At 42.6% G+C, this 18,994-nt stretch overlaps 1 protein-coding gene across 3 annotated transcripts in view; it reads right to left on the bottom strand.

Annotated features, from left to right (window-relative positions):
• Nucleotides 1–10,693: 10,693 nt before the first annotated feature.
• Nucleotides 10,694–18,994, bottom strand: part of map7d1a (MAP7 domain containing 1a) — a 35,981-nt gene continuing 27,680 nt past the window's right edge. For all 3 annotated transcript variants that reach the window (XM_029504868.1, XM_029504867.1, XM_029504866.1), the window contains 8 exons: nucleotides 18,565–18,829; nucleotides 17,728–17,908; nucleotides 16,846–16,950; nucleotides 15,341–15,391; nucleotides 15,187–15,247; nucleotides 13,960–14,041; nucleotides 13,347–13,585; nucleotides 10,694–11,653 (listed from right to left, as the gene is read on the bottom strand). In XM_029504868.1, the coding sequence (XP_029360728.1) occupies nucleotides 11,643–11,653; nucleotides 13,347–13,585; nucleotides 13,960–14,041; nucleotides 15,187–15,247; nucleotides 15,341–15,391; nucleotides 16,846–16,950; nucleotides 17,728–17,908; nucleotides 18,565–18,829 (995 nt within the window). In that variant the 3' untranslated portion in view covers nucleotides 10,694–11,642. The remainder of the gene's footprint in view (nucleotides 11,654–13,346; nucleotides 13,586–13,959; nucleotides 14,042–15,186; nucleotides 15,248–15,340; nucleotides 15,392–16,845; nucleotides 16,951–17,727; nucleotides 17,909–18,564; nucleotides 18,830–18,994) is intronic.

Here is an 18,994-nt window from a genome sequence, read left to right on the forward strand (position 1 = left end):
GAAAAATGTCGCAAAAAAAATTGGCTTTAGAGAATGACAGCTTTGTTTAATTTGTGCTTCTCTGTGAGTTTCTTAACTTTTCCCAAACGTTTGGGGAACAATGTGAAATGCAGAGAGCACGTTGGTGCTCTTTAGAGGGACGTGTTTCCTCCCTTTCTTTAGTTTGGTGATGAGTGGAACTCTGCGTGTGGTAATCACAGCAGTAATTGTTGACATGTTTGCCTCCCAAACCGCTTTTGTGTTGTTAGGGTACTATTAACGAAGGTCGATGGTTTCACACAGCCTTACTAGATTAAAAAGACAGCACAGTATGGCATGGTGCATACACACCACAAAAAGTAACAACAACAACAAAGGCAACGATTTAAGTTAGCATTTACTGCTCTTATTTTGAAAAGTCTTGTCATCCTGCTGTTTGGATACGGCTGTTGAACAGCAAATGAAACCTGCAGATTATGTAACAGATTCTCTGAGTGGTCACTGCTGAATGTGATTATGGCTTTTGTTCCCAACTGTGTCTCACTGTGAGAACTTATTACAGTGGGGACTGAGCGATGTATCACATTATGCTGATGATATTTTGTTGTAGTTATTTATTGCAGTAAATCCATTTCTCATTTCACAGGAGCCATTTCTTCTTTTATAACTGGATTCATTTAAAAACTCAATTATCTGGTTTGATGAAACCAAGATTCTTTTCGTTAATTCTAAATGCCATGTCTGGAGTGACTGGGCCCCATCATCGCCCTCCCAATACTGTCCCACTGGTGAAGCATGACGGTGGCAGTGTTGTGCTTCAAGGTTGTTTTCTCAGCAGCAGTGAAAAAGAAACTTTTCAGGGTTGCGTGAAAATTGAACAGTGTCAACCACAGAAGCATACACAACGTTAGTCTGAGATTGTTTTAGTGTTAAGGGACAGCACTGTGAAAGGCTCATCCTGACGTCCTGCCTTGAACCCAAGTAAACATCTCTGGATAGACACGAAATGGCTGCGCACCAGCGATCCTCGTCCAATTTGACTGAGCTGCAGAAAAGAAAAAGTCGTGCTTGCTGCGTTATATCCTAGACGACTGCGATCGCTGCCAAGAGTGCTTTAACATATCAGAAAGTTGAACTGAGATATAATTTTGACCTTTCACTGAACTTAGTTTGCACTTCCTTATTTTATTTTAGTATGAGGCTGTTTTTCCACAGAACATGAAAATCTAAGTTGTTATTTTGCTGCAAGTATTCATGTGTGTATTTGATGTTTTCATGATATGATTTACATGTCGTAGCTTCTGACGCCAGATTTAGTGTGAACACCTGGAATTCAGTGAGCTTCTGAGTAAGATGAGTAAGCGACAGATGTGAAGAGCCAGCCCGCCTTTTTTCTCTCATCTCATGTTTCTGTCTCTAATCCATATGTATGAGCTTAAGTCAGAAAAAGAAAGAAAAACAGTAGTGGCAGAAGGAAGGTGGAGACAGACGTGGAGGTCAAAGGGGAATCACACTCTGAAATTATTTGTCCGGTCTTACTCTGTTGATGGAAACATTTCCAGACCGTTCCACCTCCAAAAAGAAACAACTCCGGCAGGAAAAAATGAGCTTCCATTAGTGTCGACAAAGACACATTTTTGTTTCTGTCTCTGCTCCTTCGTTGCTATACGGTGAAGCTTTACCGCAGGCTCCTCACGAGGTGCGTTTGCTTCAGCTGCTGTTGTGACCGACGGAAAGAATTTTTCTGTTTTCTTTTCACTTTATCCTGACATTTCTGTGATCACAAAAAAAAAAAGAAAAAAGAAAAAAGGAGTGATCTCATTTTATACCCATTCAAGCCAGTGCCAGGGGAAAAATTGTTTGGTTTGAATAGAACCACTGTTCTGCTCTGTTCTGTCCTGCTCAGACGTCTCTACAGGGCTCAGGGATGCCGGGCCCAAAGCTACTTCTGTGGCTTTTGGTTATGCTCCAGTAGTCGGTTAAACGGCATTTCCCCCCATTTCCCCCTCATCTGATCTATGCTGCAGACTCATGCACAGTCAGTTCAGACACTCCTTTTTACACATAATTCAATTCAAAGAGTGGCCACGTTGTCACACATGTTCCCATGTTAACACACACGCAGACACACAAACACACACTCACAAAAGCTTTCTCTCTCTCTCTCTCTCTCTCTCTCTCTCTTTTTAACACAACAGGGACATTCACAGTTTCCTCTCTTGCTCCAGCTGAGAGGAGTCACTGTTGAGGGGCAGAGTGGGGAAGAGTGTAAGCTGTCTGTCAGCATTACATACAAAGCTTTCAAGAATAGCAGTGCTTACATTCTACGCCTTCATAAACTCGCGTGGCTCTCTGAAATTGTCATAAACAATTGTCATAAACATCCAAAAGCTTTGATTGATGAAACTCTACCTCAGCTTAAACTGTCTCACCCCTGCACTTATTAGATTATTTATCTTTTTAGACCTTAAGGAAAACTTTAATGTAATAGTTTTACACTAAAAGCCACAAAAATCCAATCCATTTTATTTATTTATTTATTTATTTTTTGGTCTGTTTGTTTGTTTGAAATCCCGTTTGGACAGCAGCAGCTGTAACACGGAATGGATATCTGTCCCATGTAAACTAACCACTCTGTTTATTTGTCACTGCAAAACTATCCAGAGTGATCTGAGGTGCAAAGAAGATGTAGCTTGATCTGGTTCTGTTCTCCTTCCAGCTCTGAAACTGGTCCCTCTGTCCTAATGAAACTCATGATGTTGCACAAGTTTGACAACCTCTTCTGCATCTGCACAAGCAACATGTGCATCCAGCCCGAGGGGGGGATTGGCTTTTTTTTATGATCATTGTGTGCAAAGATGCTTGGCTTTGCAGGAGACTGCTATAAGAAGGAAGTACCCTGGCACTGGACCTCCGGCCAGTTCCCATCCAGCAGTTCTCATTCAGATTCATCATTCTCCCACAGCTCACACAGCCACAGCCTGTTGGAGCTGCCCAATTTTTTCACAGAACTCTGATTTAGACCCTTTTTCACACCAGATGAAGAACACATGTAGATGATTTCTTTGGTTCTCTGGTTCTTCTTTTATACAGAAGATAATTTTCTCAAGGGAGCTATAACTTTTCCAATATTTAAGGGAGAACAAGAAAACATCAATAAAGTTATTTGGACTTCTTCCCAAAAAACACAACAGGGTGCCAAATAAAAAGTCTGCACCACGTACTTTACAAAGATCTCCCGTCTTTCATGTAGGATGCCATACGAGTGTGTCATTTGGAAACGGTTAGCTCATCTTAAATTAGGAAACCTTTATATCGCTTCATTTTTATCTCCTTTCTGATCCTACACCCCCACATCTCCCCCTACTTGGCCTCACTGTCAAAGATTTGGTGTTGAATTAGAGAATCAGATGCACATGAGAACCTCCACGTGCTCCTCCTTGTGATCAGCTGCAGTGTGCTTTATCAATACAAAATATGCTGACAGATGCTGCCCTTTTTCAATTTTATTGATAAAGAAAAGCGTCCCTTTCTTGCAGAAAGCCCAAACGCCATCGGTGACACCTAGTACCGAAAAAAAACAACAAAAAAAAAAACACCATCTTTATGCATTTGGGAGAACATCTACAAGGCACCAGCTCCTTGCTCTTTGCAGTCAGTCTTGGCAGAATCAACAGTTTCTGGGTCTGAGTTATGTAAGTTAATGAATTCAGTGAAGTCCAAAGCGATTTCAAAGTTAACCAGGACCAGCTCACTTGACCGAATGCCAACCCCATGGCTTTATTGATGCCAGCCTCAGACAACTAGTTCCTTGTTTGGCATTATCAGAGGGAGGGCAAAAACAGATGTAACACTCTTTAAACCTGCAGAGTCTGAGGCCGCTTGAGATTATTAGGCATGATGCAACCTGTTTATTAGATGATGAGGACTCTGAGTGTCAACGTGATGGAGAAGGAGAGGTAGACTCCTGCAGGTCAGCTGCTATATTGCCGAACAAACACCTCTGAAATAAGAATCTGAGAACACAGGACAGAGGAGCGAGGTGCTGACAGAGGCTTAGAGCATTTAGATTGATGACACCCTGTCATAGACCTGCTGTGGCACAGCTTGTAGTGTGTCTATGACAGAGGCATCTGACGCAGAACCAAAGAGCAGGCATTTTCTTCTCATCATGGTGGTAGAGAGAGCTCCTGTGGCCCTTCAAAGCTTGGGCTTGGTGAGCTTGGTGGGTGTCCTGCAGGCAGCTGCTGTTTATTTTTAATTATTGCTGCTCTGACAGAGAGAAAGTACTTCAAATTCCATCCAGAAGAAGCTTTTGTCTGGGCCGAGAGGTCCTGTCTCCTCAGTGTGCTGTTACCATGTTAGCTACAGATTGCGACTGTAATCGGAGGCGAAGCGTTTCACTGTCTACAGCATGATTCATAAGCGAAGAGCACATGCAAATGGAACAGTGAAAATGACGTGGTAGACAACATGACGGCCTATATGTCAATTTCATCAACATTGTGTGGTTGTAACTTTATATATTGGGGCCATCTGCCTTTCATTATCTCAATATGTTTGGACAACAAAAGCTATAATAGCGTTGGTTCTTAGTTCAAAGATGTTTTTAGTACGGGCTTCAAACAGCATATCTTTTATAGACTTCCTTTTTGTTTGCATGCTGTGAGGAGATCAGCAGAGTGATAGCCCACTGGGCTTAAGAAAAGCCTACTGCATTTGTTTGAAATTAAATTTCAGCTGCATTCCCACCTGAAATGAATATTAAATGGGTTTATTTTTCATATTCTGAAAATTGAAACTGCTAAACAAACCATTTCTGGATTGCCTCTCCCTTTGAGAGACACCCTGAACTGTGAAAAGACTGCGGAGACTTCCAGAAACCATCATTCATCCTCATTTGTCTGGACAGTGACAGATTTGCAGAAAAAAGGGCCCAGCAACGTTACACCAAGCGGCACCAAATCAAAGACCCAAGCTGACTGTCGGACAGCTGACGCTGCTGGCAGATTGACCTCCTCTCAGATGTGAGGGAGAAGGAGCGAGATACTGAAAAAGGGACGAGCGATGCACAAAGCTGGGACTTTCCACTTCTCAGAGTGAGAACCAGCTGTGCTTATGTCCCCACAGGGAAAATGGAGAGAAACTGCTCAGAAAATCAGGACAATGGTTACTTTCTTCACAGACTGGTTCAATAACCTTTTTAATTACACCATTGATGCTAAGACAGTCTCGATGTCAAGCTAACTCAGTGTTCTTGAACCACTGTGGCAATAGAAATGGATCAAACTTTTCATGCTACCATCCAGTGGTTAGAGAAGAATCATATATGGACTTAGAGCAACCACCAAATGGTCTCATGTTCATCTCGCAGCATCGCAGCTGGTAACCGTTTCCTGTGTTGTGCAGAGAGCTTAGTTTGAAGGATGAAGGAAAATATTGATAATCTCCTCTTCATGCCTCGAAGATTCTTCACCTTCCTTCCTTGGGAGATTCTGTAAAGCTGTGTAAAGAGAAGGATGAAAGTCCCAACTGTTTCTGTTTTTTAGTGCTGTATTTGATCTCTTGTTGTTTCCTGCTCATCTCTTGTGCTTGTGTAAATATGAGGGATCCGTAACTGCACTATAAATGAAGTTATAACTCACAGTGGCCGAGCAATAGTACTTGTGGAAAGCATCCATTGAAGCAGAACTGGTCAGTTTTGGATTGAGACATCAGGGGCCCAGTGATGTTTTTAATAATTAGCAGACGCGCCAAGTATCAGGCATATGCACTTTTTATCACATTTGCTGCTTCTGTAGAAGACTGTCCCTAAAGCCAAGAGTCACACAATGTTAGCAGAACATCAGTGTAAAAAAAAAAAAAGTTTGGAAAGAATTTGGCTAAATGGGCTCATTAAAAAGCTTCTTTGTTCAAGAGCACTTAAAAGTCAATTGCAGCTGTTAGTGTTTTTTTTTTCCCCCATTGCATCAGTGAATGCTCACCAGGTGTTTTATCGCAGTTTATGTAAATGTCTTTTTACTTTCATTCTCTTTTTCAGTAACACTTCCATCAATCCACCACTGGGAATTCAGTTTTCATTTCAGTGTGTTATGAGACACAAATGTGTCGCTCTCTTTCAGCAGTTTTTTGTTTTAAACCTGCCTTCCACCACCTGAATGCTTTCATTCTGACCGTGTCCACAACTCAGGGCCACTGTCGCCTACTGGGAAAGTAGTTTCAGCCCCCCTCCCCCTCGGTACTCACTCTGCTCTCTAGGTTTCTGGGTGGCTGTGCTCATGTGTCATGCAAACACACTTGATTGCAGTCTCTCTCGCTCTCTCTCTCTCTCTCTCTCTCTCTCTCTCTCTCTCTCGCTCTCGCTCTTTCTTTCTCACACACACACACACACATTTGAAAAAAGAACGATCAATCTATGCACATAGACATACATCCATACACAAACAGAAGTGTGGGAATGCAAACACACATTCAGACACTGTCTTTGTGTGTCTGTTTGTCTCTGAGCACATTCACACACATCACCCATCACCCCCTTGATGATAAATGAACGCGGGGAAAGGGAAATCTGTATGTGTACTTTCTTCTTTGCAGAAAAAAAAGAGCAACAGAGTTCTGTGCTTTAGCAACATTAAAATGAACAAAACTTTCTTACCACATTCATACTCTTGTAATTGAGCATAAAAATAATATATATAATAACAAAATGTGGGAAAGTTGATCGTGACTCCAAAACCGCTTTAAATTTGATTAAAGCTCCCCACATTAGCTCAGACAGACAGAAACTCTCGATGGAGGATAAAAAAAGATTGTGTTGGTCATGTGATGTGGCTACGACGTTCAAGCGTGTCACAGCAACCGAGACACAACAAATTGTCAGAGTTGAGTTACAATTTAGAGAGACACAAGAAACCAGATGTGGTGCGTGTCCAAAAGTAAGCAAAATCCTCTCTAGGGGTCCATCAATACTGAGCCAATACAGACACAAATCAGCAGCGGTGATTGGACACTTGTTGCTTTGTACATATTTGGTGTTTTCTGCTATTTCTCAGGAGCCTCTTTTTTAGAGTTTTCCTTCCTCTTGGAAAACTGAGCAATTCTCAGGCCCGTTACTGTAGCTGGCAGTGAGTGTGCAACAGGGATTAATTCTTGGTTATCCACTGAACTGAAAATAAACATGGCTCTAAGCAGGCAAAAATGAAGCCGCTTGACCCTTCTGTGCTGATTGGAGGTGATGCTGGAAACCAAGTTTTTGGAATGGAACCAGTCTTCTGTCTGAAATATGAAACCTCTTGGGTGTATTTTGTCGTGTTGTTTGTTAACAGCTTGCCACAGTAGTTGTGTGTCGTTGGGATGGGGCTCTGTTGGTCAGTTCGTCTTGACTGAACTCTCTCCACACCAATCCATTAGTACCCAGTGAAATATCTCAACATTTGTTACCTCAAAAGTCTTTAAACTAATTTCCGGAGGATGAAGTTTTTGTTTTTCCAGTGATATCTCGGATTGCTTGCAGTGAAATTCTGCACCAATGGGATCAAACATGTTGACTTTGGTGATCCCGCTGTGAAATATCTTGTGTGTCTGGATGGGCACAAATGTTCTGCAGACGGTCATCATCCCAGATGATATATTTGAATGACTCTGATGAAGCCCTGACAATTTATCATGCACTGTGATCAATTTGACATTTTGAGAGTAAATTATTTGTCTCCTTTCAGATATTCATACTCCCCTGCGGATGAGCGGCAAGAACTTTGGTTCTCTCTGCATTTCAGGTTGAAAATTTGTGTTGTCGAATACTTTGGTTTATGCACAACTATTAACATCCCTGCGTGCATGGGAGCATTAATGAAACTAGTTAGCATACTGATGTTAGCTATATGGCTGTAAACTTCTAAGTCTTCTGCATTTCTCCAATAGATTTGCCAGATATTTCTCAGTCACCCTATACTTGTATCAATTAGCAGCCTGGAGTCCATCAAAGTTTTAAGTATTTGTTGTGGTGCAATAAAAGCAGTGTTCGTTAGCAACACAGTTATTCCGGCCTGCATTATTGGCAGTGAATGAAAGAATCTCAATACAACTCAACAGCCAGATGCACCCATTAAGCCAGTGCCTACTTGTCCAATAAATCTGTTCCCACTTTCTCTAAGGAGTCCATTTTATTCACATGCACTCGCAGGAAACATTGCACACCCTCAGCTCACATTTGTGTGAATGCAGAGTGCACCATTAAGGTCAGGCTCCTCAAATACTTGAGGTCTGGTGGAACATCATATACTCTGGAGGGACCTCATCAAAGAGCGTCCATATCCGGCAGGTTCTGATGGTGATCCAACAGCTGCCTATTTAGACTCAGCTGCTCCCTGTTCACCCCCGGCACGATGTGATGCCTTGGGTTGTCTGTGCAACCCCAGGGGATGGCGTTATGGTATCGCACCCCTGTTGGGGGCTAACCAGGGCCGCTCTAAATCTTACCTTCGCCTTTCGGAATAGCTGAGAGGTTGCCCACCTCTGAGAGCCATGAAAGGGATCAAAAAACAGTGCCGCCCGCTCTGTGGCCTTTTACTAATGTGCTGCCATCTGAGAGCAGCTGGGTGACGGGAGCCTGTTGCTGAGCAGATAAAGACAGTTCAGTGTGAGCAGATGAGAGGGCGGGGTGAGGGGGGGGGCATAAACACTGAACAGAGGTTGGGTTCATGCTTTGATAGTTGGGATGTATGTATAACTGTAGCAGTGGTGGTCTTATCTGAAGTGGGGACTGTGAAGTGTAGCCTCACAACCCCCCACCCCCCATCTTGTTTAAAATGGAAGCTAAGCAGGCACAGTTGCCATACAGACATATTTGCGAGATTCCTCATTGTCTTCAAGTGCAGGGATTTATGACTGAAACCAGTGAGCGGGTGTCCCAATGCAAACTGGCCGCGTGTTCTGCACAAGAGGAGACGAGAGCAGCTTTAAGACAAAGGCTTGACATCAAGCCTGTAAGGTCCTCCCACACGACAGAATGTGGTTCCCCTCTCTTTTTTTAGATAAACCTCAGCAAGAAGCTATTCATTGTCGCCCACTGAAGAGGGGGGGTAAGTTTAGTGACTGGTGGTGACATCTCCTGCTCACCTCTGAGGACTTGCAGGCTGAGGAGATGACACTCCCATGAGTCAAACTGGCTAAATCTATCATTTACCTGACCATCAATAGTGGCTTTTGATTTGTTGATTCTCATTTGTAAATTTTACACTTACAAATTCTAGCTCTGCATGTTTTTTTCCCCGCGTTCTGTGTGAATTAATTCAGAAACTTGACACTACTCAGCCTCTAACAGGCCACAGACCACCTCCCTAAAAATAGTAGCTACTAATCCCCTAGTCCCCTCTGAGAAGTATTACTCATTACCAGGGATGGACTTCAAGATAAAATGCAACCAATGTCAGAGAGGGTTTGTAACTTTGAAATAAATCTCTGTATCTTGTATTAGGTGGACATTTCAAATTTCACAAGGGCAGTTTTGTATGTTGATATGCTGTTGTATCAAAGAGCAGACATCATTTCCAAAAAAAAAAAAAAAAGAAAAAGTAAGATGTTGATTGCCTGCACGCTGCGGAGCTGCACCCTCTGCTGGGGTTGATGAATACAGCGATTAGAACTGCAGACAACTGGAGTAGCCGCATATTGACCCAGAAAGCTCATGTTGGCAAAAGTTAGGCTTCTTGTGTCTGTGTAAGTTTACATCTTGCTTCAAGACGTTTGGGAAGCCAGTGGCTGTTGCAGATGTTTTAATTTGTGATTTGTTACTTGTCGTATTGGCACTTTAGTACTTCAAAGAAACAAAAGCACTTAAGTAGCTGTGTAGTTGTGCGGCCAAAGAATAATTTTGGTTTCATAGGATTTCAGTGATTAGTGGATCATTTGTACGGATGATAACAATGTGAAAATAGTGCTGTTCCCAGTTAAGACTGCCCTTTTTCATTGTGCTAACAACCTTGAAAATTCACATCTCCCTTACTTAAAATTTTGGTCACTTCCAGGTTTGGTCTCCTTAATGAAGTCTCTTCCTTCTTACTTTTCGCTTTTTATTTTGGTTTGTTTCATTTTGACATTTCTGTTTATTTCCATATAAAAGATGGCTTCAGAGTTGCATTGCTCAGGGATTTCCACTGCAAGGTGATGAAGTCTAACGTAGTCTTCCAGGATGTAAGAAGCCATCTGTGCATTGTGAATTCAGCATGAGCTCAAGCCCCTTGTTTTTCCCGGGCTCTGCTTTAGTTAAATTTCACTTGCATCTATGAGTCAATTAGCCTGGCAGTTCTACATGAGTGTTGTCTTAGTGTCTGACATATATCACAGTCGTAATGCACTTCAGCTTGCTAAACTCTGGAGTGTACGAACCTTAAAGCTGGAATAAAGTCTTTTTTTTTTTTTTTTGGTGGGGGGGGCAAAGGATAGAGTGCCATGTATCCACGGCAGGAGTCTTGTAAAAGGAAACCAAAATGGAAATGGATAGCTGAGCCAACCTGCATGCTTTAAACATCGACTGTAAGGCCTGCCCTCTGGTGCCATCTCTATATCTGTTTTCCTGTCATTAGCATTCCCTCTCATCTTTCATAGCATTCAGTGGGAAAGAGTGTACGTGAAGCAACTGAAGCACAAAATTTCCAAAAGCTGTGAAATTACCAAGAAATAATGAGCAATAATTGAAAGAGATGATGAGACCACAAACTGGACAGCTTGTCTTTAATAAGACTTGAGGAACTCCCACTGACCTTGGAACGCACATCAAAACATATTCATAGCATTTACACGCACCAGAATTTCAGATACACGAGTCCATGAAAGCTCAACGCAGATGAGAGTCATGCTTGCACATGTGAGAACTGTTAAATAGTGAAATAGTGTAGTAAATCCCAGTTCTGTTTTTGTTTAGTTTTTTTCACTTTGGGGATTTCACTTTTGATGACTTCTGGTTTCTTAATTGCCAAGGTTGCACACAATTATTACATCCAATTCTGCATACAATCAATCATAGCTGAGGTTTAGGTATGAACAGAAAGTATGTTTACACACAGTAAGAAGCCATTGCATGTGAGCTTATAATTCAAATCTCTCTGCAGATTTCTCAGTTCAACTTTACAAAAACAAACAAACAAACAAAAAGTTAAAAGTAGCTTTGTACAGACCAGGATGTATAATCCCTGGGTTTTACTTACCGCTACTCCGAGCAGAGTAGCATTAAATGACTCCCTTTCATACACCTTTAATCTGCAGACCCTTTCTTCCTCTGCCTGACAAAGTTCATTTACATTATTCACAAATGTACCCAGTCTTTAAGATTCCTCTTTCAGTTAAATAACTAAAGAACAAATTGCTTTTTTTCTTAGCTGTACTGTAAATGTACAAAGGAGGATACTGTCAAATGCCTGTAATCTTCCTGCCACAAAGATCTTTACAAACGTCAGCAATGCTGCTCCTGTGCTGAATTTCTCTGTCTTTTTCTCTTCAGCCTTCAGCGGTGGTCATCTCCTGTGACCCACTTTATCTTCAGATGGTACTTTTTTTCATTTTAGGAGCTTAGAAGAAGGTTGTTGACTGGCACAGGTCACAGGGCATCTCCAGGTCTAGGAAAGGTCTGTGGCCTAAGGCGATGAGCACTTCAACAATGGAACATGTCACTGGACCTCTGTGAGGGAGGCATGGAGCAGAGGGTCAGAGGTCAGCAGTGGCCATTGAGGATTGATCAAGACAAATAACAAATTGTGGGCAGATCAAGGTCGTTGAACTGAGAAATGGCACGGTCTGTTCATTTCTGAACGGGTGACAAAACTAAGTGCAGAACGATGTTGGACATGTTGCCGTAAATCTTTACCGTCTTGTTTACATGAGTGGAATGGAGAAGCCATGAGAAAAGTCAACGCATGAAATAAGTTAATAATTAATGGAACACTGAGTTACAAAACATGTGTGCCACTAAATAAACCTGGGAATATGTCTTCAACTAAACTAATCTCCTTTGATACCATTAAATAATCCAGCAAGCAATTATTCCCAATCATAAACCATGTCATGTCTTTTTAGGTCAGTCGTCTCAAATTTCCACGAGCGCGCACGAGAGGTTAACGTGTTCACCCTACATGTAAGTACGAGCTTTATGGAAGAAATTAAGAGGACTAGCAAAGGTAATGGCCTTCTGTCTGCTTTATATGATATTCATGACTGCTGGCTTCTCTTCAGCCCAACAGGTGAAAGTTAAGATCTGGCTGACGGAGGAAGAGTAGGGTGCTGCTGACAGTGCCGCTGGAAAAAAGGGACTGACGGGTGGGTGATATGCTGCTTAATTGCTTTGGCGTCCTGTTTCTAGCCTTGGGCAGGGAAACACTTGTGGACAGCGTCTCCTCACGGCCGCAGCCATTCCAGGAATTCCTCCTTGGATCCGGGCCCAACGTCGGTGCAGCCGCTGAATAAAAGCTGTCATCGGTATAAAGATACCCCCCTTCTCCCCACTATCTCCTCCATACCCCATCTGCACCCCTTTGTGAGAGTATGTGCCACACTGTCCACCCCCCAGGGTATTCCAGTCTGTATCACTGGGGTGATGACCCGCACATTACATGGAGTTCAGGTTCGTGGTCGGCGCGTGCCAAGAACAACAGCACTAACTATGGTACTTTGAGCTGCAACCTTTATTAGGTTATGTGAACTTGGCTGAGTTTAAAATCCGCCTAGTGCAAATAAAAGCACAAACACTGTGGAAATTAATCAGGGCTCTGTCTGCAGCTACTTTCTATTATGGACAGATGAGAAAACAAAGCCAATACGCAGCTTAACCAGCTCCTTTTGCTCTAAATTTGACTATTTGGCTACCAATATTAAGGATGTTTTCAAGTGACTTTTTATTTTGATCTTACTTTTATGAGAAACAGAAAACTCCCCCCCCCCCCCCCCCCCCCTTCTTGAGCGTCAAACCGTCGACTAGGGCCAAGATTTATCCAAAATGCTGTCGCTAAACAAAACCAAGCCAGTATTGAGAAAATGCTCTTGCTTTCAAGCTAAGAAGTAAGATATAGTGCTACTACATAAACACCTCTAAACTGATGTTCTTACAATTTTTTTTTTCTACAGATTTAACTAATGACTTTTGTATTAGTTAGCAGTTTTCTTCTTCTTCCAGTCCAAATGCAATTGTTGGCTAACAAAGCTGAACAAAGTTTAGTACCAAATGATGAGGTGGCTCCTGCCAGTCTTCCCACCCAACTTATTTAATTACAAGATATGATCTTTCCTGTCCCACTTTTTTCCTTCTCTCTCTGAATTTCATTGTTAATTTTACCTCCATTGGCTGTTGAGTCAGTGTTGAACATGTCTGTTTTCTGTACCTGCAACATGCTGAGGCTTCATGGAGCCGGTCTTTCTCATGAACGACTCCTCGCTGTCAAACGACAGTATCGGCTCGGTGGCCATGCTGGTCTCAGACTTATCCCGTGCTCCATTTGTGGTGTTGTCATGATTGGCTAAATGGATAATATTTTCAAAGTGGGCAGTGTCTCCTTTACTGGACAGTCCATTTTCATGTCTAGTAGCCTGGACTCCATTGACCACTTGGACTGAGGAGCTGCTGAGAGGGAACACACACAGCAGAGGATGGTGATGATGGGTCAGAGTGACTCATACAACACAAGTTATCACCACTGCCCTCCAATTTTTACATTCTTTTATAGTTTTCCCAAAAAAAACGTGTTCAGATACAAAGCAAACATTTCTCCCAGTATATATTACAGCTGGTTACTAAGGGCCTTAGTCGTGCGGCTGCTTGTGTTTTCCGTTGAGGTTTACAACAATGTAAACCACCTACAGACTTGATTAGTATTCAGCTCTTGGCTTCATATTCTGGCACAGCAGTTTTATACGGTTCATGGTGGTCGTGACTTTACATGAATACAAAGAAACTTATACATGGATTTAAAAAAGGCGAGGGGAGAAAGATTTTACCTTTCTTTCACATTCATTTGTCCATTTTCTGCCGTGTTATTGAGCATGTGGACCTCTGGCTTTGGCTGCTGGTCAGCGGAGGCTGGAGAAAACAAATGAAACAGACACTTAACCTTGCGTTAACCAAGCAAAACAACATAATCGCACACATTTACATCTCACCCCTGCATGATCAAGCCCTGAGTGGCAAAAACCATAAATGATCATTCTTGTCAAGGACGACTTAATCATCCCTTTTATACCTTGATCCCTGCGTAGTCTAGGTCCCCCTTTACTCAGTACTACTGATTACATGGCTGTGGTTGGGACAGATTTCCACACCCCTGACTAGAATGGAGACTTGCCTGCCAGGCCCCTGACCACATCAGTAGGCTGGCTAATGTCTTCCTGCTTTGGGGAACTTGGCTACAAACAGTATATCAGCCAGACCACATTGATCCCCTCCATCTGACTCATTTACTGCATGTGATTTGGAAGCTGAGACAAGGGGGATGTGCAATATGTATTCCTAACATAGCGTTAAGAACAAAATTAGATCGGGAAAATGCTGTGGAACACCATGTGTCCTTATTTTATTATTTGTCTCATAGCTAAATGTTTAGTAACTGCTGCGGGCTGTTACCATAAGCCCACTCTTCCTCTGTACACCCTCGGTTCCAGGGCTTGGAGAGCAACCAAACACACATGGGTCCTATTGTTCAAAAAAAGGAGATCGAAAAGTGCAGCTGTACAGGATATGAGGCCGACAAGTAATCTAATAACTCCTTTATACAAGATGCCTCAATGTGTCTTTAATTCACATGGGAAATGAGAACAAAAGCAGAACGGATACCTGTAACTATTCCTGCATATGAAGGAGGGAAAAGTAGCTTTCCCCACAGAGATGCCGCAGTTATGTCACCAAGTGTAACTCTAAAGTTGAGCGAGTTCATTTCCAAAAACAGATGAATAAAAAAAATCAGGCTGAAATCTATTGCAGCGTACAACTATTAGTTGTTGTGGATTTGCTAACTGAAGCTGTTAAGAGTTAGAAAATCGTTTTAAGACAGATTCTGGAAACCATCTGCTCACTTTGTTTTGAATCCCTTCCCAAATAAAACATTAATTGAGGATGAATCAAACTACTGATCCTGACTAATCCCTGCAGTTGAGAAAGGCTTGTGGTAGGAAATGATTTTCTTCCATCACTTGAGGATGTTTTGTAACGCTGACCGATGTTCTGCTTACCTGTGCTGCTCTCTGCCTCTTTGTCATTGCTGTGCACGAGGGGGGAGGACTTTGTCTCTTTCTGTGAAGATGGCAGATCATTTTGCATAATTTTTAATCCCAAAGTTTTCTCACGGCTTTTGTTTATTTATTTTAAACTCAAAAACAAATGCACCTTGTCGCCTCCATCTGTCTTGCGTGTCCTCTTCATGATCTCCTCCAGGCGCTGAGAAAAGAAGAATGAAATTAATAAGGACCCGGGAAATGCCAGAGTATCAAATGGTAATGTCAGGACAGATGTGTTTATAAAATAAAACAAATAAATAAGTTTTGTTTAACTTTATATTTAAAAATTGGCTAGACTTATTGGGGTAGACAAGCCCACACACCATGTCAAACTGCTTGCAAATTAAGGTTTCACATTTCACTCATTCCTTTTCTTCAGCAGCGTAAAAGGTAATTTTGTTTTTTTCTCTCTCCTGTCTGGCAGCTAAGATCATTACGCTTAAAATGAGTACACCAAGTCAAACTGAGGCTCCTGTCTTTGGGTGGAGAGCTTTGCCATTAGTGCTGAAGCAGCATTTGTGTATTCAGCTTAAACAGCACAGTAGGACGGGTGAACAGAGAACAGTAGGACAGAAACTAGGACCGGGTTGCAATAAAATAGAAAGCACATTATCCGTATGGACAGAAGGCTGAGCCCCGAGACAAGACGCGACCTTCATCTAAGGACACATCTAGCCTCAGATAGTTTGGCCATAACTGCAGCTGTCACTCATAAAACTGAAGCATCTTTAAGATCCAAAATTATTCATGGACGGCTCACACACTCATGGCCTTGGCATCTAGACTGACCATAAAACATCTGGTCTAAAGATTTTCTTTTGCCTAATAAGTTGTAATGTTGCCCCAAAGGACACATGTGTTTGGTTGAATACAGCAACATTGTATTGTATAGTCTGACAAAGCAGAGAGTCTTTGGGAGAACATGCTGTTCTAGTGGGTTAATTTCAGGACTGAGCCAGGACTGGCACGCCTGGATAAGAGCCTTTCACACGTAGAGAGGAATTGAACTAGCACACAGATGCATGAGATTACTATTGCTGTGGGGGTGAGGGGGTACATAAGTCGATTGGGCATGGTCACAGTGACTGTGAGCAGTGCACACATATGTATTCGAACACGTGTTAAGACCTGCACAAATCCACACACAGATGACTGGCACAAAAGCTCCCCCTTATTAGTGTTTATATATAGCGCCCCCGCTCACACACCCTCTGAGCCCCATTAAATCACGGCACGCAGACAGCCAATCCAGGATAAGACAAAAACATCATTCATCTTGGTTTCAGAGACTCACTTTTCAAGACTGCATTTGTCATGTCACAAAGCAAACCAGAGAGTTAACCTACCACAGAATACCGAAGGAGGAGAGCTGATTGGCAACACACTTCATTTTGAGTAATTCAGAACTCCAGTTCTGACATTTCAACTACTTTCAAATCAAACTATTTATGGAAATGATGAGGCTGTCTCCCCTCCCACAATCCTAATAAGGATTAGGATTTTTCATGAAAGGAATGAGAAAGTTATACTTAGAGAAATACATCTTCATTTGGATCCGGGCCTTTAAAAGTGGGCTGATTCAACAATGATGGAAGGACAAACGCGTTGCCCTACCCTTTTCCGCTCCAGCCTCTCCTGCTCCTCCTTCTGGAAGTGTTTCTCCCTCTCCAAGCGCTGCTTCTCTGCCTCCTCCCGGGCTTTAGCCTCAGCCTCTTCTTTCTGAAGCACACACACACACACACACAGGCTAGAATGCAACCACATTTTCAATCCTGGCAGAGAGAGAGAATTTCAGCCAAAATAACATGCCTTTGACGTAACATGGGTGTGGTTGCTCCCTGCAATTATTGTTTACAACCCCCAAAGGGATATTTTTCAGCATCTTTGGGCCTAAAAGATAATTTTTTCTAAATTTAGATCCTTATGACTAAAGTTAACTATACTTAAAAAATTGCATAATTATATTTGATCAGTTTTTTTCCTCAAACGACACTTTTGTGATGGACCACAAGGGGGTGGCAAAGCACAAGGCTGGATAACAGAGTGTTTCCAAAGATAAGACAAGTGCAAGAGCTGATCAGGATAGACAGTCTTCTCTGCTGCTTCCTGGCCACATACACAAAGAGAGGAAGGGTGAATAACCATTTGTCAGATAACCTGACCTGTCAGACAACCTGACAAATGGTGTGGTAACCTTTAACGATCAAGAGAAAACCATCCAGACAAAAAAAAACCCAAAATAAAACACTGGGCTATGTTTCAGGATGAGCCTGTTGTGAAATGAGGTCAGTGTGGGGTGAAAAGCTGAGACAGTAAACAAGTGACACTCAAAAACACTACAAACGGGTTGTTTACTGAAGAAGTCTACCGAAGCTTTGATGGGCAAAGTGCCAGGCGATGATGTGAGGATGCCGGTCGTTTACACGCGTGTCTCATGACCTTTACTTGAGTGATAGAAATGGCTCCCTGTAATGAGCTGCAGCCACTTCGGCATACCTGTTTCTGCAGGCGTAGATTCTCCTCCTGCTCAGCTTTGGCTCTCTCCTGGGCCTCCTTCTCCTCCTGCAGCCGCTGGGCTTCGTCTCTCCTCCGCTGCTCCTCAGCCATGGCGCGGGCCTCCTCCTCCCTGCGCTTCCTTTCCTCTGCCTCCCTCGCTATTCGCTCCTCTCTCAGGATCCTAGGCATGCCACGCAAAAGGCTGACAATGAGCATTTTGCACAAGCTCACAAAGCAAATGCTTTGAGTGAAGTCAACTACTTTGAAATGTAAATGACTGCATTAACATATTTTGCTTTTAGTTCACGCTGTTTAGATTAAAGCACGAGCCGCTAACCTTCTGCTGTGGTAAGTGTGAGTCAACAGGCTATCAAATTCCTAATGCTTGCACATACCTCAACTAGTGTTGACTGAAGTCTCTTTCAGACATGTATGTGCTGCATGGACCTTTCCTGATCAGTCAGTCAATTTAATTTAGTTTTTCTTTAAATGTTTAATTAAAAAAAGGGGGACATTTTAAATAGAAAAAGGAAAGCTTTGTTGCACAGCAAAAAAAACAAAAAAAACAAAACGAAACAAAACAAACAAAAAACCTGCCAATAATAATCACTCACAAAAAGACTGCACACAATAATTCAGTATCAGTTCAGTATGAGGTCAATTGCCATACACTGTCATCTCAAGGAACTACATGTGCACATAGTGCCCAGTAAATGGTTAAAATTCCTATGATCTCTTGTCGAATAAAAAAAAAAAAAGGATCTTTGGCTGCTGAATGTCACTTCTTCCCTGCTCTGACCCGCTCTGTGTTTTGAGGCATGTTTAAAAATCGCTGACCTCTCCTTCTCCTCTTGTTCGCGCCGTTCCTGCTCCTCCCTCTCCCTCTGCTCCCGGGCCTGACGGCGCTTCTCTGCCAGGATGCGAGCCGCCTCCTCTGGGTCATTGGTGCCAGCCATGGGCTTGGCTGACGGAGAGGGTGCCGCCGATGTGGAGTGGGTGGGCTCTGGTGAGGAGGAAGCGGGTGTAGTTGTAACTGCTGTGCCCGATGCTTGGCCTGAAGCAGTGGCTGAGGATACTACGACGGCAGGAACCACGGGGGAACCTAAAATATTCAAAAGTGACAACGTGAATTCGCCAACTTTTAATGTAACCACGATTTGACTTTTTAACATTTGGCATTATTACTCAAACTCTTTTCCCTTCAGAAGAACTGTTAACCATTCTCACCTGCAACAGGAAATTGTTAACAGCATTAGCTTCAGCCTAA

This window comes from Echeneis naucrates, chromosome 6 (assembly GCF_900963305.1).
Source record: "Echeneis naucrates chromosome 6, fEcheNa1.1, whole genome shotgun sequence".
In the NCBI taxonomy this organism is placed as follows: domain Eukaryota; kingdom Metazoa; phylum Chordata; class Actinopteri; order Carangiformes; family Echeneidae; genus Echeneis; species Echeneis naucrates.